The following is a 23,966-nucleotide window of genomic DNA, read 5'->3' on the forward strand; positions in this document are numbered from 1 at the left end:
TGATGTCATTCGTTAAGGTTATCTCTTCTTTTCAATCCTGTTTTCTGGGAAAAGTTGTCGAACGATTCTAACCGTAATTTGAAGAAGACCAAGTCTCTTTCCTAAGAGGCTTTCAAATTGTATTTTAGTGCAAGGGTTCAAACTAGCGAAAACGACTTCAAGATGTACGAATATGGCTCGGCCGATCCTGGTCCATTCGATAATACGATGGCTTTTAGTGACGTCTCAATCCGCGCAGGTAACCTTGAATAACCAAAGTGTGTAATTTTCCTTTATCGCCACTGAAAGTGAAACAACTGGTTTGAATGTGCAATTTTTTCTCTCAATATTGCAGGATTTATCCGAAAGGTAAGAGGAGTTTTTCTTTGAGCGGTCGAAAGTGATAAGCTTAAGCTTCAGTCTATGGTGAAATTAAGGTAAAAAACAGCTGTCAGCATAAGTTGCCCGGTGACCACTTTTTAGGTTAAGCTTAATGCTATGCCTGAATTTGTCATCCACACTTGAAATCGTACTACTGTGACCATTTCGTTTTAAGATGTTTAATGCACTAGTCATTTGTTTCCCCCACCCCTTGACCCCCGGGGATGGGTAGGGAAATTACATTTGAATGGTTGTAAAGTAGGTGTATTTTCCACTGGGAACTAGAGCAGACAAACACACGTAATTCCCCCCACCCCTTTGTTCCTAAAAGATTGTGAGTCATCAAGGAGACGTTAGGGAGATTACCACAATATACAGTTCTTGCCATTTGTGTGTGCCACATGAACTATATAAGGAATAAAAAAAAAAAACAAAAAAAAAAAAACAACTGGATAGAAACAAGACAGGAATAAGCGAGCAATAAAGAAAACGTTTAGACATGATTGCTGTTCTTTTATTTTTTACTGCTGTAGTTTGCACTCTGGGCAAAACCAGACTTCCTCTGGGGGTGTCCTCTTAAGTCCCACACACTGGAGATGGAACCACTCATGCCTGCATTCACTTCCATCGCATCCGTCCATCAAGCCATACTCTCCTTGTTGACATATGCAATATAGTGTTTCTTCATCTAAGATTACAAAATTTATACTTTTTATCAGCATACTATGAAAGATTCAACATTTTTCCTGTGTTCCTCTTTAAACTTTGCATTTTTATCACCAAAATGCGGTCGTGGCTTCTAGGAAGAGCTACGATATCCCTTCCAGTTATGGGAAAGTGGACCAAAACTTAAACAGGTCAAGCAATGGAGAAAAAGACAATTTTTCCTACCTTGGCACTGGGGGCATTTCCATTCCATTGGTGGGGGGTGAGCAAGACCTACACAGCTCAAGCAGAATCTGTCTTGACAATCAATGCAGGTGAGGGTACCTTTCTTTTTGCAATTTTCTATTTCACATCCTGTGGAAATATTTATGAATAAGCATAGCAATCACTGTTTGGGATTAAAAATTATTTTGATGTAAATGAGTTCCAAACACCAATAAAACAATAGGCAAATAATTGAATACCTGATTCATGACATAAAAATAGTGCTAAAATGCGATACATTAAAACCACAAAGCAAAGTCTTGCCTTTTTCACTTCTCCCGCCGCCATATTGATTTTGCACGTGTGAAAATAATCATTACCATTGCTCTTCGTTTCTTTTCAGTCCCAGTCCTCCTAGGTAAGAATTCCCCGATATTTCCCCCTGTATGTCCCCAGAGGGGTAGGGCAGAGGAACGAAAATCTTGTAATTTCTCTACCCCCTAGAGGTGTAATTGTGGCGTAATCTCGCGTAATTGCCCTAGTAATTTCCCCATATGTCCCCACTATCCCCGGGGGTCGGGGGGGGGGGGGGCTGGGGGAAGCAAATGACTAGTCCATAAGTATTTAATACATTTATTCTCTGGTAAGGTTACGTAAATAAGTGTATTAATTAATTTAAAGCTTTATAATTCATTTTTTTAAATGCTTGTGTCGAAGCAAGCGACATCATTGAAGTTGTCAGGTCTTTTTCCCAACATTTCTGGTTTGTCGTGAAACATTTGACTTCGTCTGTATGAAACCGACTTCGTTTCCAGGGTCTCTCTTCTGTGCCTCCCTTTTTGAGGAAAGGGACCCTGTTTGGGGCTGATCACGTGGCACTCTCTGACAAACATTTTTCCAGTTGCGTAGGGTTTCCGTTATATTTTGATCCTTCAACTTGTATTCAATTTGTTTGAAAAGGCATTTTTTAAATAGATAAGACACTTTGCTCAAGGAATTTTTGCCTATTTCCTGTAAAATTCACAGTATCTCAGGGATATTTTATGTTACAATATCTTGGTCAACATCTAGTTCAATTCTGTAGTCATAAGTCTGAAGTCCCATTTTGTGATTCAACCATATGGTTAAGTGTGCTCGTAGAATAGTTGTTCACATTTAAAACTGTTGTTGAAAGGGTTGACCACAATCAAAGCCAGTAAACAGATGCTATACAAGTTTCTACTGTGGTATTTTAAAATATTTCATACTTTTTCTCAGCAATAGTGGGAGAAATTAGCCCAGTTAGATGTGTTACCAAGTCATACGATGACTGGATATAATTTCATTGCGTGCAACGAAAACACAAAAACTCGTTTCTGGTCACACACACAATTTTTTAATACATATTTCCCCATTAATTTGTTGTGTAGTCCAGATTCGACACGATCTCAATTCCTTGGGTTGGATAACGGTTGACAACTGAGGAATTGAAATTGCGTTGAATCTGAAAAAAAATAACCACACAAGAAGGAAGTGACCCACAATGGCAATAAGGTTAGCTTTTTAATTTAGAATTTTTCGTATAATTTTCTTCTCAGGTCTTTTATTGGGATTCCCATATACAAACCCTTATATTTTTGTTGGCTTTCCGTCACACGCAGAGCTTGCAGTGCATGTGATGTGTGCATTAAAAACATAACAATGACAATTTACGCAAATTTAGTCAAAATTGTCTACTCACTGTACAAGCTTGCGACTTAGGAATGAGTTTGTTTAACATTTGAAAGAAAAATGAAAATCAAAGAACAAAAAAAAAATGCCTGCACATGTTAAATATTATTCATGCAGTTTGGTTTGAGGTTCATATGTAACATAAACATGACACCGACTGATCGATCGCCAAACATATTTGTTTCCCATGGATAAACGTTTCACTTGCTTTCTTGCACGGCAAAACTTTCTTTTCTTTGCAAACTATTAAGCATTCTTTGAGTCAATTTGACTGCTTACTTTTACACAAGCATGAGTGATTCGAACAACATGAGTTTGCTTTCTGTTCCATCCAATCAATTAGACAACAACTTTTTGCCTTTGACGTAAAATTCCATGAGTAGTACATAAAATACCTTGCCGCGAAACATTTTGATGGTTGTCTGGCCACAAACTCAATTGTGTGACGAATGATGACAAGGCCTACACTGCCACCCCTCCCCTAACACGCATTTGGAAAAGCTCCCAGATTTTGGGAGCCATGTGACCAGCTGCAACCAGGGTCCCTTTCCCCAACTACAAGGGAAGCAAAGAAGAGAGACCCTGGAAACATTAGGTTGGCTTAGAACGGGTAGGGCGTGTTGATTTTAAATCTTTCTAACCCTAAATTTCCCCCCCCCCCCCACCCCAATCAAAATAATAAGTGACATAATTTATTTAATATCTTTTAGGTTTACAGTATACTTCTCTGCCAGTTGGTGGTCACGATAGCATTCATTTCCTTCTTCCTGTATTGGTGGGTACAGACGCAATGCAAACATCTGTTTTCAAATTTCTCCTCCTTCATATCTGGAGGGGAAAACTTGGTCAGTAGGCCATTTTACAGTTGTTTGCTCAGTAGTCACTAACCTAGCCTATGAATGGCTGCGAGGTTGCTGGTGACCTTGTATTGAAACAGACCTCGCTGCCTGTATCATGTACCTGCCTGCTTACATTAACATATTTAGAAAAGCACAAAGGTTTGTATCAAAGCAGGGTCACCGGCAGCCTTGCTTCCATTCTTAGGCCAGGTACATGTAACTTAGCTACAATGGTAATATGGTCTGTTGTACATGTAATTGCATAGGCAATTAAGGATTGATTTCATTTGTATTTGAAAAAAAAAAAGAGCAAAATTATTCCTTAATTGCATGAGGGCACAATGCAGTTTCATTTTTATTGTTGATGGAAGCCAGTTCAATGCTTCAACAAGAAAAAAAACAGAAATCTTTTGATATTAGTTCCAACTACTTGTCCTTTTTTGTACAGTGAGCCTGTTCGGGAGTATGCAGCCCATCATGTAGGATTGTTTTACGGAGCTTTGTAAGTAAACACCGGATCCAGATATATTTAACAACTAAGTGATATTTTCGCCTTTGTCTAAAAATTATTTTAATGTGGTAGTCTGCCTTTGGAGCACTGGTCAGAATGCATTTTCCTGTTGGATTTAAATATTTGCTCATGCAAACTTTCATCATTGACCAGTGGAGTATTAGGCCAGCTTGGGCAAAGAAATTCGTTACTTTAAATTAAAGTTTCTGTACAAGACTATGGATAATGAATAGTGTGTGTAACACTTGATTGCATGGCACACTCCTGATTGAAGTATTGTTGATTAGAGACTTTGAAGTGGAAATTGGATTCAGGCCCATTTCAAACTTTGCATAATTCACACTAGTGTGCCGAATCTTACTTGTATTTGAGTCAACCCAAATAATTTAATATGACAGTGGTCTTTGACAGTGGTTCTATATGTCGAATCTCACATGGGGCGAATCAAATGCATAGTTATTATGTTCACACTACTAACAGTTATCATTGGTTGAAATTAAATGTGGCCTTCGTGTCGATAGGAGAAATAGATGGGAAAAAACCTGTTCTCATTGTAACTTTATTATTAAAAGAAAGTAAAGTTTAACATATTGGGTCCCACCTTCATGTATATTAATTCTACTCAAAGAACTGGCAAAGTATTGCTCATTATCAAATTGCTTTTAAAACTGAGTTGATTTGCCAAATTGAATTGTGATGAATTTAGTTAACAGTGGGTCGTTGACTTCTGTGAAATTGATTTATAAGGCTGTTTTCATGGCATCTGATAGGATGCGGCGGTGCGGATCCGCATAATCCCCTAAAATCTGCATCCCCCGCATAATTACAATATTTTCCGCATAAAACTGAAGAAATGCCTGATATTAGTGATAAAGCAGCTGCATATCATCCTCACAAACATAAAAGCCAAAGAGATTGACTATTTTGAAACGCTTATTTTCCTGAACATTGAAGAAAACACGCCATTTCGTTCGCAAGATGAAAGTTCGTAAGTAGTTTCCACTCATTTTTTGGGAACGAGCCTGGATTCTAGTTAAACCGTTTTCATAACATACCCTAGGCTCGAAATTTTTAAAAAAGATACAAGGTATGAAAATTTAGCCGCAAGTTATAGTAGCAAATTAAATTGCATCATTTGTAACTCTGGTAAAGTAGGGGAAAAAGTAGGGACAATCATTGCGATGAAGTTGTACAAAACAAAGAGCCCGCAATATGTATGTGTAAAAAACCGCTGAAAATGGTGAATGATCAAGGGAATGGATCGTGGTTCAACCACATCACAATTTTGCGCCATATCTCCAAATTGAAACAAAATTCATGACAAGAAACAAAATATATTTTTATCACTTTATTTCTTTTAGCGAAAGTTTCAGCAAAATGCTGATTACTAACCCTTTTATTTTAACGGTGAATGCTGGTCGCAAATTGGCGACTCGGCCAGATATCTCGATCGCAAAGGGAAAAAGCGACTGTAGTGGTCGCAATTTCGAGTCCTGATTTACCATAAGCGTGTAAATACATTGGACGGGCCTAATTATTAGTTCTATAAATGTTTAAATTTCCGCATAATCCGGTGTAATTTCTGCATAATCAACGCATGTTTATGCATAATATGGCCAAAAATTTCCGCATAATCTTTAATTTTTTTCCGCGTCCTATCAGAAGCACTGTTAATTAATGTGACATTACATAGTTTGACTGGTCTGATGAATTAAATTCTGCAAATTAAGTTTGACGTCTAACTCATGTCGCATATCAGACTCCGTTACTCGGTCGAAGATGCTGTTTTTCCTATCAATATATACCACATCAATTTTGTAAATGGCAGTGAAAAAATTATTCTTTTGTCCTTGTGCTATTTAGACCTGTTAGTCTTATCAGCATGAACTAATTAAAATACATATACGAAAGAAATGTTACTTTAGAACAACTGGCTAGTTGGTCAATTTTGCACATAAAAACCAAAGAATGATTTATTTGCTGCCATTTATGAATTCAGTCTATATTACCTTCAGTTGACAGTCTGCATTCATAAATGGCGGCCAGTCAATCATTCTTTTGTTTATGTGCAAATTAGACCAACTAGCCAACATTTTCTTTTTGTATTTTTTAAAACATTTTTATTATCTCCAGTTTTTGTTACTCTTTTGCTTTACTATTATAAGTCCAATGGCAAAGTGACTTTGTGGCTCAGTTGGTAGAGCAACAGCGATCGTATCTGGAGGTTGTGGATTATGTTGCCACCCTCCATGGTCTGACAACTGGTGCTTTTTCTCTTTCAACATGTAGTGTGGGTCCATCATAAGAGATATGTGTAACTGCATTTGTTGTGTATTAAATTTGTAATTATATGGATTGAATTTGTGTATGTGACCCCTGTTTTAAGACATCACCACAACATTTATGCCTCCAAGCTTTCACTCTTGGTCTGTTCACAAATGCCGTGTAATTTGGACTCTCCAGTTACAGTCAACAATTTACAGTGATGCAATTGAAAGCTGTTACACCTTTGGCTATGACTTTATATATGCGTGTAATTATCTGTAACAGCTGTTATTAAATTTTGTCCTCTTTATCATCTAGTACTTAAATTGCTTTTAAATTTAAGTTTTAAATTTTGCTGATTTTTTGTATTTTATTTGAGCTTGAAAATGACCTCGGAGATGGTCAAACCGTCGTTCAATCTTTTTTATCGCTGATATTTATTACTTAAATTCAATATCAAAGAAACTACTTATTAAGATTTTGCTTCCATTCATTATGGTCAAATTTACAAGCCATAAAGGTCTGTTTCTTTTTCAGTCTCACCCATAGATGGCTATCTTGAGACTTCTAAGCACTTATGTCTGTCATCTTATTTGATTCCTTGCAAAAGGAAAATAACAATAAAAATGTTACGTAACTCTTCGACAACCTCATGACATCACTGTGAAATTAACATATTAAATTAATTTTTCTTTTAAAATCTTTTTTAAATCGATCTTTGATTCTACTTAATAAATAACTTGTGTACAGTACATCTCTCATAACCCTGATTTCTTTGCAATTTGTTTTCAGAGCTGTTACCTTTGTCACCATGATTGCAATGGCTTGCTGTGAAGGTGTTAGGTAGGGCTTGTCATCAATGGTCACAAGTCTTATTTTTGGCTATTCCTTTGCATTAATGACATTTAATATTGGTTAGGCTATCTAAGGAAGAACTGTGATTCTAAGGTGTTTTCTGTAAATTGCTTTTGTTTTGTAGGCGGAAGTTTCCAACGAACTTGATCTTTCTGTCGATTTTTGTAAGTATTAAGCATTTCACCCCCATAGCCCTATGGGGGTTCCTCATTGACAAGGAAAATCATCAAGATTGTGTTAGACTGAATAAAATCTTGAAGTGACTGTTTTAGGGTTAATTTTTTAGTGGACAAAGATCTATTGATGAAAGAGAGAAAAGATCCTAGCACATTTCTTTCAAAGATATCTGTTAGGGTGTAATTTTAAGTACTTTTGTTATTCTCATGTAACCCATCTTCGGGATCATTACCCTTAAGGACGGAAATGGGCCCATACAGGGATAGGGAATAATCTTGACCAGGGTGGTTAGATGGCCAAGGAGAATAATTCTCCTAGGCTATTGTCTGCCATTAGGCAGTTGAGAGTCCAATCTATGAGTGAGGTGTTTTTAGAAGGGAATAAATGGGTTTATAAGGTAAACATTATTTCTTTAAATCCTAGAAAAGTGCACCAATTAAATCCTTTCTTTAACTTACAAATTTGCAATATTTGTTATCTATGTTTGCAGACACTTTGTGAAGGCTACCTTCTTGGTGCTGTTTCAAGGTTATTATGAAAGTTTTTTTATTATAATTATGGTCTCTTAGTATCATTTATTGCTCTTTTAGATACGAGTGTTCAGTTTTTTTCCCGTTAAGGGGGGTTGGGGGAGGGGTTCCCATCGATGAGTAATATCATCTGCCATTGGAGATCTGGCCCCTGTTGTTCAAAGACTAGATATCTAAGTCATCGTCCGACAGTTAACTCTGCAAAGATTTCAAGATTTTCTCATGTAACCATGAATATTCACACTCTAAGCACTTCTAAATTACCCCATTCACACCAGCAAGGCATGTTTAACCCATTGACTCCGGGAGGTTCCCCTTTGATGAGCAAAATCGTCTGACGTTAGACAGGCTGGTTCAGGCCAGTTTGGGTGTCAAATTAATCTGGGTTTAACAAAGTGAAAAGTAGTCACAAAATTGTAGGATTGGCTTCTACATGAGATTCAGGTGACTTTCGATATGTGCTTTGATCTGTGCTAAATGTGGCTACGTGATATAAAAAGAAAACACTTAACTCTAAGAAACCGTGTCTCACTAAACATCTTCAAAACATGGTTACGGTTTGGTGCGAATAAGGCATATGCTGTAAGTGTAGGTCGGTATGTAGGAAAACTTTTCTTTTTATATAATGGTTACTCTGTATAGTGACTGGGTAAAGTTATCCAGACTTTGAACAACTCGGTCCAGTGGCCTGTTTCTCAAAAGTCCCGAAACCTTTGGGCCTATTTCGGCTGCCACAATTCCCTTTGTATCTCAAGAACGGAGAGGATTTAAGTCGTCAAACTTCATGGACATGTTTCTTTTAGTTAGCTTGAAAACATATTAAAAGATCGGCTTTTCAAAACAAGAGGCCGACAGTTTCACAAATGGCTTTTCGGGATTTTCGAGAAATGGGCAGGGCCCTAGGAGTTAAATCTGTAAGAGGCTAAAACATTTACCTGAATCTTCAAATCAAAAACTCATCAATAATTCATGAGCCTATCAGCCTATCAAAACACTGATAAAATGTCATGTGCGTGAGCTCTAAACGCAAAAGAACACTGCTCATTAGAGTTCGTTATGTAAAGCATACTAATAAGGCATAGCTTGTTTTTCATGTATCATTGCCTACATGTATGTCCTCCTCTTACAATTTGAACCTTTGTTCGGACTCGCAAGGGACACAGTGGAATGCTTTTGAAGCCATTCAAAAAACTTGCAGCACATGTTTTATTGGGTCTAAAACACTAGGCTAGTGCCTCGTGATTTTAAACCAGATAAAACAATGATGCTCGGTCTTTTAAACATGGCACAAAATTGTGGTAATGGTGTATTCTTATCTTGTTGCACATAACCATACAAACCATCCTTTACAGTGATGTGTGGTTTCCATGGGCATACTGTATTTCGTGGACTGGACTTGACTGGACTGGACTGCACTGGACTAATAAAACGTGGTCTAGTAAAACGTGGACTTGTAAAATGAGGACTTGTAAAATGTGGATTCGTAAAACGCGGACTTGTAAAACGCCTTGAAAGCATCAGATTAAAAAACTACACGGCTTTTCTATTGTTATTGATGCCGTTGAACTGTAGTATCTGGGATTGTTACTTTACAATATTAAAAACAAATTGCGATTTTGAGACTGCAATACCACATTGTATTGACGGCTAGTTGGGAAAAAATGTATTCGGTATTGGGTGGAGTCGCGAAGCGAACCCAATATAATGTGGTATTGCCGTCTCAAAATCGCAAATAGTTTTGTATCGCAATCCATCATTTATAAGGATAAATAAAACTGTAAACTAATCAACCCGCGCCTGATTGAAATTTCAATTCTTTCTACCTGCAAAACGTATTTGTTTGCGTACGTCAGCAACCCAATTCAGTGCAACGACGTCAATTTCAACATTAGAACCAATCACAGGCCGCAAAAGTGAGACGGCAATACCACGAAATATTGATGGCTCGCGCATAGGCAAAACTATAAGAAGATCGCGATACTGCTATTAAACACCCACAATACAATCACGTTTATTTCTAGATACAACTATCACTTAACAATATCATATGATACAGATTACAATGACATTAAATTAGATTATGAATCTTATTTGCAGAAGGATTTGTATTGTATATATTAATGTTAGGAGTTTTGATACCTCTTCTTTCAATTGACAGGTTCTTTAATTAGCAGGTGATCGTGTTAATAAAGCATTTTTGGGGGGTTTAAAAGTCCGCGTTTTACAAGTCCGTGTTTTACAAGTCCGCGTTTTACTAGTCCTCGTTTTACAAGTCCAGTCCAGTCCAGTCCAGTCTACGAAATACAGTATTCCGTTTCCATGGCCATAGTACTGTACATGTATCATGAGGATTTTATCTAGTTGTTCATGGGCCTGCAGCTGACAAGTTCTTGTTGTAAAAACAGATGGCAAAAACTTCTTTGAAGTTTTCTTAACCATGAAAGACCACCAAAACCGTCAGCATGACATGCTGATCAAAGTTCACTTTGTAAACAAATACCAGCTTGTAAAGCTTAAGAATTCTTAATCCATCATAACAGTACCCGTTTTTCATTCTATATTTTATATTACCTTCTATAACTCAATCCCTGAATGTTGTAGATAGAAATAACAAGTCGTTGAGTAAGGATATTGATATGTCGCTCTTGTTTGCTTTAAGTTCACTCTTTAATATCAAATGGCAATATTTTTTTGTTCCTAGTTAACGTTTCCTGTAGAAGATCTTTGTTTGAAAGCTGGCATGATCATTTTTCAATCTTTCTTGTGTGCTGTAGCAACGTAGACTCTTTTCGATCGTCTGCGTGTACATTTGTCCGTCTGTAACACTTTCCTGACATTCCAAGCGTTTTTGATTTTTGAAATGCAGTGTGTACGACAAAGAGGAAGTCCTGATGGCTGTTGGAATAACAGCAGTAAGTTATCGTCCCTACATGTACTCTTGGAGGTTAAATTTGTTTATTATACTTAGTGCGGTTTTCAATTGAGTGTCGAAAGTAATTAGCGAATTGCTTTGGTTTTGCATTTACTTCACTCAGTGATTGGTTGAAAGTTCTCGCGCCATTTTTTCAACCAATCAGAAGTGAAAGCAAAACCAATCGTGGCTTGCGCGTGCACATTTTCCCGCGCTTTGTGTCGGCTACGTGTAAATACTTCGAGTCTTGATTGGTTTACTGGATTGTCTCCATCCTTTTTGATTGGCCAAAGTTATTACTTTGGTTTTGGTTTTACGACACTCGATTGAAACTCGCTCTAACAGAATATCGCATTTCTGATTGGTCAATGGCAGTTGCAGAAAAAAGGTTATGGGATTGCGGGAGAGGTTACGGAAGTTGCTATGGAAACAGCGATAGAGTAATTTTATTGAGTAATCAGGAGAGTGTTGTATAATGTTGTCCCCGTTTTTGTCTATTTTTACTGTTGTCCGATCGACCCATATTTTTGAGTTTTTAAAAAAGGAAGGTTTAAATCAAAAATATAAACATTGGTTTTGTGTGTGGAGATTCTCAATTTCAACTGCAACCCCAGAGTAAAGATCACACTCTTCCACAGAAGAGCTCTATCCTCGCTTCTGCCCACTGCCAATCGACCTTTTCTGCAGCTTGAAATAATTGGTTTTGTCAAGAATGATTCTGATTTTCTTTTTGATTGTTGGTTTGTTTTATTCTGACCGACCAACCCAAAATTAGTAAACACATTTTTGTCCCCAGAGTCCGCTTTTCTTTTGGTCAGCCCCAAGAACACAGACCAATTGGCCACAGCCAAAGCAGGAAGGCCATGAATCACGGACTTCCGGCTCTTCCGCGCATTCTCAGAAATTTGAAACAATAACGGTCGTCGACGTTAAGAGCATTTATATAATACCATTACCGCGACTGCGCATATTTTCGGCTGTGGCCAGCATCCGTGTTCTTGGTGCTGACCAATAGAAAAGTGGACTCTGGGACGAGAATGTCACCCTCACGAATTATTAATAAATTCGTCACAAATATCCAAGGGTGCAGTTCCCCTTTTTTGAAATATTCTGAATTAGCCAACAGAAAAACAATTAATTTCCTTGAACTGAGAGCAACTGATTCGCATGAAATTTCTGTGTAGTAAATCACTCAAGTACGACACTTTGGTAGCTCTGACTAAATCTAATATTAACAAAGTTTTATTTTTCTTTGTGAAAGGTTGTTGTTCTCGCCATTACTATCTTTGCCTTTCAAACAAAGGTAAGGAGTTAGCGAGTGATAGTAGTAAAGGATTATGTCTGCCGGCAGTGTTCGCGCGCACATCAGGCTTGGATAAGTTCTGCCGGCAGAATTTCGAGCAGAATAAGCGATTTTTGGGGCGAACATTGTGCCTGCAAAATAAGGCACTTTTGAGCAGAATTTGAGAGGAATAATGGAAAATCGGTCGCGCTAATTATGTGCATAACATTCGTAGTGAGACGTCAATCAGGGGTTGGGTTCATGGTGAAGAACTCCATCGCTTCCAAACTTGAAACCCTACCCACCGGCCACTCGGAGTCCGAGTCATGTACATGCGCCTTCCAATCAACAACAAACAACACCTCGCACTCTTCAGTGTTTATGCCCCAACGCTCCAGGAGGCTGATCCTGCAGAAAAGGACAAGTTTTACAGCGACCTTCGCATACTCTTGCAGGGCACCCTGCCAGATGACAAGGTCTTGTTCTTTGGTGACTTGAATGCCAGGTAGGCCGAGATTCTGAAGCCTGGAAAGGCGTTTTCGGCAGACACAGCGTTGGAAACTGCAATGACAACGGGCGCCTACTACTTGAGGTCTGCACTGAACACCAACTCACCGTCACCAACACCATCTTCCAGCAGAGAGACAGCTTGAAGACAAACAGGATGCATCCCCGATCAAGACACTGGCACCTACTCGACTACATACCAGTGTGACAACAAGACCAGAAAGACGTCCTACACACTAGAGTTATTCTCAGTGCTGAGTGCCATACAGACCATCGCCTCGTCCCCTGTAAACTCAAACTCCAGTTCAATCCAAAACCGAAAACGAGAGGTCCAATCAGGAAGAAAATCAATGTTGGCTTTCTCGGCGTACATGAAGTGGAAGCAAGATTCCAGGCAGATCTGCAGCAGCTTTACGAACCCGCCTGTGCAAACGAAGCCTCCCCAGAATCTCAGTGGGTCAAGTCGAAGACCGCCATCGTGAAGACATCAGAAGTTCTTGGTTACACCAAAGAGAATAGTAAGGACTGGTTTGACGAAAGTGACACCGAGATACAAGAACTGCTAGCCAGGAAGAGAGAGGTCAGCCCACCAGACACACCTAGCACAGCCCTCCTTTCCCGAGAAGAAAGCCAGCTTCCGTCGAGCCTGCAGCGTCCTTCAACGTCCTTCAGCTCAGGCCTCAGGAGATCCAGAACGACTGGTAGGAGCACCTGGCCCGGAAGACTCAGCTGTGTGCGGACTACGGTGACTATTGAAGGTTCTACGAAGCTTTGAAAGCTGTGTATGGCCCCACACACCAAGTCCAGAGTCCCTTGCACAGCTCCGACAGTCAGGAGCACCTCAAAGACTAGGCCTCCATCTTCACCCGCTGGTCTGAACACTTTCAAACACTCTTCAGTGCAAACCGCAATGTCCAGGACTCTGCGATTCTCCGCATTCCACAGCTACCAACCAAAGTGGAACTTGACAAACCACCAACCCTCGAGGAAACGTTGAAAGCCATCGATCAACTCAAGTCCTGCAAAGCTGCTGGAGTTTACAGTATTCCACCAGAGATCTGGAAGCATGGAGGTCCTACACTGGGAACAGAATAAGCTGAGTTGCTGGGAAGAGGGCAAGCTCCCTCAAGACCTCCGCGATGCAGTCATCATCACTCTGTACAAGGACACGGGAGAGAAGTCAGACTGCTCAAACTATCGAGGGATCACCCTTTTGTCCATTGCCGGAAAAGTCCTGACCAGGATCCTGCTCAACAGGCTCGTACCAACCATTGCTGCAGAAAATCTCCCTGAAAGCCAGTGCGGCTTCAGATCAAACAGAGGCACAACGGACAAGGTGTTCATCCTCCGGCAATTACAAGAAAATTGCCGCGAATAAAACAAAGGACTGTACAAAACGTTTGTAGACCTCACCAAGTCCTTTGACACCGTCAGCAGGAAAGGCCTCTGGCTGAACCTCGAGCGCCTTGGCTGTCCCCCCAATTTCCTTGAGATGGTGATCCAGGTGCATGAAGACCAACGCGGCCAGATCAGACTCACCGGCGACCTGTCCGAGCCCTTCCTCATCTCCAACAGCCGGAAGCAGGTTTGTGTCCTGGCACCGACTATCTTCAGCTTCTTCTTCAGTATGATGCTGAAGCAAGCCACTGAAGACTTGAATGACGAGGAGGGGGTGTATGTCAGGTACCATCTGGACGGTAGCCTGTTCAACCTACGGCGGTTTCAAGCCCAGACCAAGACCCAGGAGAGCCTGATCCGGGACCTTCTCTTCGCAGACGATGCTGCTCTTGTCACCCACACAGAGAGAGCCCTGCGGCGCATCACGGCTTGCAGACGCTGCTCAGCTTTTCGGCCGCAAGGTCAGCCTCAAGAAGAGGGAGGTTCTCCACCAGCCTGCTCCACCATCCGCCCATCATCACCATCGGCGAAACCGAGCTGAAGTCAGGCTGTACCATCTCATCAGACACCAGGCTTACTAAAACAAACAGTGCCATTGGTACACTGTACAAAAGGGTGTGGGATAACAAGAACCTGAAGAACAAAATCAAGATCCTTGTCTACCGAGCGGTTGTTCTCACCTCCCTTCCCTACGGCTCCGAGGCATGGGTGACCTACCGGGCCCACATCAGACTCCTCGAGCGCTTCCATCAGCGTTGTCATCCACTGGAGCGACTTCGTCACCAGTGTCGAGGTTCTGGAACAGGCCGAGGTCACCAGCATCGAAGCCACTTTCCTGAAATACCAACTTCGTTGGGCAGGCCATGTCTCAAGGATGGAAGACCATCGCCTACCAGAGATCTTCTTGTATGGCGAGCTCTCATCTGGCCACAGAGACAGAGAAGTCCCAAAGAAAAGGTTCAAGGACTGCCTAAAGAAGTCCCTCAAGTCCTGCCACATAGACCCCAACCAGTGGACCACTGAGGCTGCAGAGCGCAACGGCTGGCGCCAGACTGTCTACAAGGCCGCCAATAACTTTGAAACCACCCGTCGTGAAGCTCTGGAAGAAAAACAACTGAGGAGAAAGACCAGGGCCGCCTCCACTCCATCCAACCCAAACCCCGACCAGACCTTCACTTTTGGGTCAGTGCAACAGAATGTGCCTGTATCAGATCGGCCTCGTCAGCCACGAGCGGGCCTGCAGAAAACGTGGACATTCTTCCTAATCTAACCTTGGCGAGGCCAAGCCAAGAGAGAGAAGGAAAGATAGAGAGACGCAATCTTTGTGCATTTGTTGCCTGTTCCTTCTTTTGTAAGATCCCAATAAAATATTCACCGTTTCGACCAATATAATGAAGTGATACCTTAGTTTAGCTTTATATAATGAACACGTAATCAATATTAGGGATTAGGCCCGGGCTCCCTTCCATATTAAGGAAAATATAAATGCCAAAGGCCAAAAATATTGTGGGCGCACCGAGCAGACTTTGAGCAGAATTTAGGTGTCCGAGTACAATTTCGAGCAGAATTCACCGGTCGGCCATTTTGGAGTCCGTGGGGAATAAAGGCTTTGTCTTTGCATTGTCCTTGCACTTCTAGCTTCACGTACGCTGAATGAGAGTCTAGGCGTGCAAAACCTTTTGTTTGAACATTGAGTGAGAAGGGTCTAACTGATTTTCGAGAGCACTGCCGCCGGGCAGAAGAAGCCCTTTTACCAGCAGAATTTATCTAAGCCTAGCGTTCATCCAAGACTCCAGGTGACTTGGCGAGAGTGTGTTTTTGTGTGGTCGTGTGTGTAATAGCGACTCTTAGTGTTGCTCGAGTTTCTGGCCTTAGTGGCCTCTTAGAAATACTACAATGTCTTAAAGGCTTCGCTGAGTATGATTCAAATCCGCAAGATGCGAAGTTAGCACCCTGACGTCTCCTTATGGAGCACGAAGGGTCTTGAGGAAAGCACTCGGAACTATTTAAATTAAAAAAAAAAAAAATAACAAATCACTTTCCAGTTTTGACAAGATATGTTTTGATGGTCCAACGATCGTCTTCAGTTGTGAATTGGTTTGCGTTTGCGATTTGAATTTGTAGAAGCCGTGGCTTACCAGTTCAAAAGTGATGCGTCTAAAAGTTTACGTATCCTGCGCAGCTAGTTTGTTTTTATACTACGTGTATCCGGCCCCTGTCTGAATATGCTTGCCAAGTTTTCCACAATGGTCTACCTAAGTATCTCTCGGAAGAGCTAGAGAACATTCAGCGTAGTGCACTTAGAATAATTTTCCCAGATTTAGGCTACCAAGAAGCTCTTAAAGAATGCAATATTGCCACCCTCTACCAACGGCGCCAATTGCTGACGGAGCGCCTGTTCAATGAAATCAAAGACAACAGCTGCCACAAATTACATGGCCTTTTGCCGTCACGTAATCTTAGTACTGTAGCCTTAAGGAGAAAGCGCGCTTTTAACGTACCTTTTTGCAGAACAAATAGACTAAAGAATAGTTTTATCATGTACAACGCGGCTATTTCTTAAAAATTCTTCACGTATAATATATATAATAGTATACATAAATAGTTTTTTTTAGTATTTTTAGCCTTTTTTATTTAGTTTTTCATCTTTTTTGTATTTAGTATCAAGTAAACATTTGTACAGGTCCGAAATTCAGCCTTTTGGCTGCAATGGATTTTTAATAAAGCTATCTATCTAGCTATCTATCTATCTACGTTCAACATTGAAGTGTTCGAGACATTGAACAATTCTTGTGCGGAACCTAATTGTATACAGTAAAAACACTAAAAATAGTAAAATCAAGTCAGAAGTCTCGATCTCTCTCGTTTGGTCTTGGCATATCAGTTTCTAGTGGGGCGACTTTCAAAGGACCTTGAAAATAAACATAAAAACAGAACGTAAACAACAATGCACAACATTTAATTGGCTTATCGGACAAAAACAAACGAGCGCGAATTTTCATTGGCTAAGCGAACGCGGATGCAAACGTCCTCTCCCCATGGAACTTTCTGAAAAGTTTCGCTTTGACGTCATTTGAAATGCAGTAACGTGATTGGGCAATCAAACAGTTTACTGTCCATATTAGGAGTTTCTTTGGCGGGAATAAGGAGTAGGTTTGTTTTAATTTTGCAAAACATTAGTCCGTGAAACAAATTGCGAACACTTTTCAAGGTCATACGGACGAAAGTCACTCTATTATCTAAATTTAGAATACAGGTCCCGCCAAATAATGACCAATCAGATTGGGCCTAATGACCGCAACTCTCCTGATTGGTCCGCAACGAAGTAGCTCAACCAAGTAGCGCAACGGCGTTCCCAGGGTCTATTTGTCGATGACGACAATGGACACCCCGGGAGCGAGGTTGCCAAGCAGCCGCACGAGGGATTGCACGTGCTACATGCAAAATCGCGTGCGGAACGCAATGCTGCTACATTTTTTCCTGCAAAATCTAGCAGTAGTCGTTCTAAAAATAGACAACACCGTAAACGGATGAGCCTCATTCCACCGGAGATCGAGACTTATGGGTTACGAACTTCTGATTAAGTACGACTTTTTCACAGAACAATATGATTAAATGAGATTGTTTAGATTTTTCTTTCTCGTTACAGTATGACTTCACTATGATGGGAGGAATCTTATTCGTGGCTCTGATTATACTCATTTGCTTTGGATTCTTGATGATCTTCTTTCACAACAGAGTGAGTAAAGAAACATTCGTTATGGTCAGTACACCTGTAGGTCAGCGTGTTTGATGAACTCGTCTGAAGTCATTGCGTGCCTTTTTTGTTTCAGGTGCTGTCCGTTGTCTATGCTTGTCTTGGAGCTTTGATATTCGCCGCGGTAAGTAGGACAGCGCTCGCGTTTCACCGTAGTGTCCAGGGTCCCGTTTCTCAAAAGCCCCGATACCTTTCTGGCCTGAAAAGCCATTTGTAAAGCTGCAGTCCGCTTAAATGAAAGAAATGTACATATTTTTAAGTGCAGGTGATATACGAATGAGAGAAGTGACTGAAATTCTCAACCAATGAACCGGCATCGCAGAGGTCAGGGGTTCGAATCCCATTGGAGCCAGTTGAATTTTTCAGGTGTCAATAAGAGACAATAGGCCAGTTTCGTATTCTAACGGTTGGACTGGATCTAGCATGAAGTGGAGGCTAATGCTGGCAAATTAATTTGCATTTGAAGAGATTTGCCCGCATTAGCCTCCATTCCATGCTAGATCCAGTCCAGCCTGTGAGAATTCGAAAATGGTCTATTGCTTAAGGGCCCACTGACGTATTTTTTGGGGTGCGTTGCTAAGGATGTAATGTTAAGTAATTTGAGAGAATTTGGCATTATTTTGATCAGTTTCCAACTTTTGTAAGCCAATGACCCTAAATATGACGTCATCATGCCACGCCCATGGTCACGTGACCAATAAAAGAAAACTCTAAATTTGTCTCCGTGCTACGCAATTTGGGTATTTAATCGATGGTTTGATAATTTGTATTCGTTTTCGCATCCAGTCAAGCATGGTTTTCTTTTTACTTTGAAAAATGTTCTTTTTAAAGACAAACGATACTGAAATACCCATAACTTTTTCAAAAAAGATGATTTGAAAAACTCAATGCTTAGCTACATTCAGTATTTGGGGGTGAAACGTGCCCTGTAAAAAAAAATTAATTCAATTTAAAGACCGCTGGAAATTTAGCTTTTTCTCAAAACCGGAAGTCAGTTCGTTTACGCATGCGCAGTTGATCTGAGAACGAGCGAGAGGAAGGGCGAGGAAAAACCTTCGAAGCAAACAACAGTTCGTGTGGTGACTTTTGCTTGTGAGTGGGTTTTCTTGTCAGCTCATGATATGATTACGTCAGTTACCGAAAGTAACATTTCACTTCCTTAGCAACGCGCGAAAAATCCGTCAGTGGGCCCTTAAATTGTCCAGAGAAGTGCGGGCATCACTTCTCTCATTTGTAATCCGCATGTTTTAAAATGTTGATCTTTCAGTTATGTTTTTTATGATCGCTAAAAGCAAAATGATTGTGAAAAAATGGTAACTTAAAACCTCGCCCTTTTTAAGATACAGAGGGAATTGTGACACCCGGAAAATTTCGTGACTTCCGAGAAACGGGCCCCAGGGGTCGATTCCCGAACTCCACGTTTTATGTGAGTCGAGTTTGTAGGCTCTCTACTGGGATCTTAGACCCTTTCTCACCACGCGTGTGTTCCTAGCGTGTGCTCTTTGCGCGCGCTTTAGACGCCTCTAACCCTAGTAGCTAACGAGGCTCGTAGCACCGAGTTTGGGCATTACCAATCTCCTATGTAACAAGTGCGAATGGAATAATTGTTTTGGTAAATTCTGAAGGTTTGGATACTTGGAAGCTTCGCTTCGTGCCCAAGTCTTGGGAGCATGCCTGACGCAAGGGTGACGGCACTCGCCTCCCACCATTGACGTGGCCCGGTTGTGATTCCCGGACTTGACGTAACAAGTGGGATGAATTGGTTGGTTCTCTACTCTGCTCCGAGAAGTTTTTCGTTGGGTGGTCCTGTTTTCCCCTCTCCACAGAAACCAATTTTTGATTTGATTTGAGTTAATTCGCTTTGATTTTAATGCGATCGAAACTAATTGAAATTAACAATTGAAAAACTCGTAATTGGGAAACTGATCACAATAGGCCATTTTCGAAATATACTCAAATACTCAACTTGGTGCGATCAAACAATAGAAACACGTTGGAATGAATGTGAACTAGATATTTACATTTCATCCACTTTCCTTTGTCTTTGTCCTCTAAACCTCTCTTCCAAGCTGAATGTTCATGTATCGAAAAAGGCCAATTAGACTATACGGGACAAGAAGTGTTTGTATGGATGCACTGATTTCTTTGTTAAAGATGAATGGATCGTTGACTGTCTTGCTTTTCTTGTGTTCTTCATTTCAGTACCTTGTGTATGACACTCAAATCATGATGGGAGGAGGCAAAATGTATTCGATTTCGCCAGAGGAGTACATCTTTGCCGCGCTGAACCTGTACCTGGACATCGTCAACCTGTTTCTGTACATTCTACAGATCATCGCAGCAGCTCGAGGGGATTAAGGTCCTATTTTAGGCGAAACAGGCTCTTAGGAAGCCGGCAACCTTCAGCTAAATCCATAAACCATGGGGGTGAAAAGTGGAATTATGGAATTGCAGAGTTACTACATGTAGATGTAGATGACCAATGTAGATGACCAAGTTGGTTGAATGTGTTTAACTTGTGTGATGATGCTTTCTTTGAAAATGCGAAGAGTTAGCTTTAGTTCGTTTTAATCTATTTAAGTGCCACAGACAAATGTTTGAACAAAATCGAGGCATCATTGTCACGTCATTTACTCAAATAATCTTTATCTAGTTAAGGCGAACTTAAAATTGCCGTGTCCGTTTTAATTGGACGTGAACGAGACAAATAGTTTCGAATACCGAACGTTGATGAATTTTCTTCTTGAATACTGTGCATTTCGTGTCGATTACGCAGAGCTTGGGGCGTAACCTCAGAATACCGTGACGTCATGGCGGCCATGTTGGTGTCCCCAACTAATCCTCCGGAAATTGAGCTATATTATCGTGCAAACGTTTCCTTTTGTTTCAGTGGAAAAGCAGGGTTACTGATCACGTGAGTGAAAACACTCTATTGTGTTCCTGTAGTGGTATTCTCTGAAGAACGAGGCATTCAAATGCAAATAAGTGGCCGGGTACTATACAGTTTAGGTGAAACGTTAAACTCGAAGACGCACTTTCAAAGTGGTGCTTCAAACATCCTTTTTTTGTTGGAAATCATTCAAGCACAAGTGATGATTAAAGATGGCGTTCAACAAACAGCAACACTGATACGGAAACCTTAAAACATATTCACTAGGGCGAGAAAAGTGACTGGGGATTTAAACACAACAAAATACAACAGACAAATTAACGTCTTATCACATAATTACGGACACATTGCCGTTAGGCGCCTTTATATTGAACAAATTAACACATAACTCTTGTATATGCGTCCACTTTTGATTGACAAATCATTCGCATGTGTTTAAGGCACCACGCCTTTTATTAGTACGTCTTCTAGTTTAAACTGCTGCTACGATGAAAAAAATCAGTTCTCGTTTTTTTTCACATTTCGTAAGTACTTGCGTTGAATGCTCAACAGGCGAAATTCTTTGTGATAATTTCAAGAGGAAGACTTTTTTTTCATTGAAAAAATGGGCCGCCATAACTTGGTGCGGTTCCGACTCATAAGCTTTCAGCGATCTGGATCGAGGAGAAAGTGACGTCATTTACTCACCTTAAAAACGAAGTGTGTGAATGCGGCTTAATTAATATGCAGCTCGAGAGTAGCCGGCTTTCAGATTGTCAAATAGGCCTTTTTGGATATATTAAAATTCGACTTGAAAGAGAGGTTTACAGGATAAAGACAAAGGAAAGTGGATGATATGCAAATATGTGGCCTATTCGTGTTTTGCATGCTAATTAAGGACGGTGTCTACTAATTCAAAGGTTTTTTTTTCGCGGGTTCCTGAATATGCGGGAAAAGCAGATCTTAACAAGTGTTATTGAAATCCAAAAAGAAAATTGGGGGTAACCACGCATTTTTCGAAGATAATGTAATCAACAATATTTGATAAGCAATGTATGGCGTTCTTTGCCAAATTGAAGCTTAATTATCTCTGAAAAATGCATGGTTGCCCCCAATTTTCTTTTTGGATACCAAGAGCACTTGCTAAGTTCTGCTCTCTCCGCGTAGTTTTGAACCGCGCAAAAATATCCCTGTATTAGTAAGCACCGCTGATAGGAAATCCGAGTAGTTCGAGATGCGCAGGACGTATGCGCAATAACAATAGTAGGCGCCGTCCTTATGCCGTATTCTCAGCACCTCTTTTATCCCGCGCCCCCCCCCCCCCCAAAAAAAAAAACAAACAAACAAAAAAAAAAAATTGAATGGGCATTGTTTACGATGTCCCTTGGAACGTCTTCATGTCCGAGGAGAAATTGCAAACGACGATTATGCAAAAATTTGGGGGATAAAAGTGGTGCATTGTGGAATTTGAGAAAGTAGAGAATTCACACACTGCATTTTTAAGCCAGTAAGTAAATGACGTCACTTTCTCCTCGATCCAGCTCTCCGAGGACTTATCTGTCTTGTCTGTCTATTTGTAACTACGCTGTGAATTTGACAACACTAGAAATATTCGCAGCTTATAGTTGTATATTTTCATTGTGACACTTTCAAGTTAAAAAAGCTTTTGTTTCAGCTGGAATGTTTTTAGCTGAGGATTCTTAGATGGAGAGCTTTGAGTTTAATCACGTTTGATATTTAAATAATATCGTTAAGTATCGCCAATCTAGTGTCAAAGTCAAGGTGGCTCTGGCCGTTTATGAAACCACGAATTGAATGGGGACATTATCAAATTGAACTTGAAAGGGCTTGTAAAATTCTGTGTTGATAAACGTCGGGTAATATCCACTGAGGAAAATGATTGGGTAATATGTTGGTTGATGCAGAAATTGAACTCTGTGAAATGATTCAATTGGTGACCTGCAGCGTTCGATCTCAGGTATCAGCTTTCAGTAATTACTTCGTTAAATACGCTTCGCTTGAAGACAGGCGGTAAGGCCAAACTCGGCAAAGGGACTCCCTTCGCCCTCTGCGATTTCATTCATGCGTGAGTAATGACAATAACAACAACAGTATATACTCATCACAAATAATTGAGGTCAATTGAATAATCTAAGATGGCGATTAGTATGAGCAAAACGAAGACTGAACTCATAAGAGACCACCGTTCCCTTTGCGGTATAATTTAGATGAAGTATACAGATTTCTAAGAGAAAATGTTAGTGAAGATGGTGTTAAATAAAAGTTATACGTTCCGATCAGTGACAGACTCGAACACTCTCCTTTTCCTTTACTCTTCCATGCGTGGCGATAAAAAGAGTGAGCGATTTACTCCAAAACAAGAAAAATAGCTTACAAATTATAATGTATAGACTGCGTCTTGGGGCGTTAGTTGTGACACAGTTGCCCACTGTGCTTTGATTGGGCCCACGGTTGATTCATCGAGTGCTTTTCACGGGAACGCAAAAGCCCAGCAAATTGACCTGCTCCCAACTGAGTGGCTCCATAGCTTAGTTATTTGTTCGAAGAACAAAGTATAGGAGTCGACTCCATTTTTGGACTATGTAATTTTTTCTTTCGGGTCGTGCTCTGACTGCGCATGCGTAAGATTTTACTGTCTCGTAGAAGGAAGTCACCAAGTGTGATTCGAACTCGGTATCTCTTCCTTCAGAGGCAACCGCGATGACTACTAAACCACGGAAGACTGCCAGACAGCCTGGTGTGGGAATTGTGTGCGTGACCGGAAACGAGTTTTTGAGTTTTCGTTGCACGCAATGCAGTATCTGGTTGTTATGTGACTCTCCCAGTACGACATCGCAGAATTCATGGGTTCGAATCCCGTATAAGGCACCTGAATTTGTGTAGAAGATACAATTGCTTACATTGACCAGTTTAGTGCGAGGAACACTTCTTCCTTTCATTAGCCCTACTATACTACCACTACCACTACCACTACCACTACCACTACCATTACCAGAACTTTTATTTTCACACGGTAATGTTCTTAAAGCTGAATGACTTGTGGTATCGTGCACAAGTAAATTGAAGTCAAATTAAATTGTTGGTTTTTGCTGAGAGGGGAAAAG

At 40.6% G+C, this 23,966-nt stretch overlaps 2 protein-coding genes across 2 annotated transcripts; one reads left to right on the top strand and one right to left on the bottom strand.

The window, feature by feature from the left end:
* On the top strand, positions 1 to 23,141 carry LOC138012908 (protein lifeguard 1-like). Its single transcript, XM_068859844.1, has 12 exons — positions 1 to 238; positions 335 to 348; positions 3,651 to 3,715; positions 4,228 to 4,281; positions 7,348 to 7,398; positions 7,535 to 7,574; positions 8,078 to 8,115; positions 10,984 to 11,029; positions 12,290 to 12,331; positions 17,865 to 17,954; positions 18,049 to 18,096; positions 20,175 to 23,141. The coding sequence occupies exons 1-12, from the start codon at positions 163 to 165 to the stop codon at positions 20,328 to 20,330; spliced, it is 720 nt and encodes a 239-aa protein (XP_068715945.1). The 5' UTR covers positions 1 to 162; the 3' UTR covers positions 20,331 to 23,141.
* Positions 365 to 1,803, bottom strand: LOC138012909 (inhibitor of growth protein 5-like). Its single transcript, XM_068859845.1, has 3 exons — positions 1,491 to 1,803; positions 1,252 to 1,380; positions 365 to 1,048 (listed from the first exon to the last, which is right to left on the bottom strand). Exons 1-3 carry the CDS (start codon positions 1,576 to 1,578, stop codon positions 882 to 884), a joined length of 384 nt encoding a protein of 127 aa, XP_068715946.1. The 5' UTR covers positions 1,579 to 1,803; the 3' UTR covers positions 365 to 881.
* Positions 23,142 to 23,966: the final 825 nt, after the last annotated feature.

Source organism: Montipora foliosa, chromosome 8 (assembly GCF_036669935.1).
Source record: "Montipora foliosa isolate CH-2021 chromosome 8, ASM3666993v2, whole genome shotgun sequence".
NCBI lineage: Eukaryota > Metazoa > Cnidaria > Anthozoa > Scleractinia > Acroporidae > Montipora > Montipora foliosa.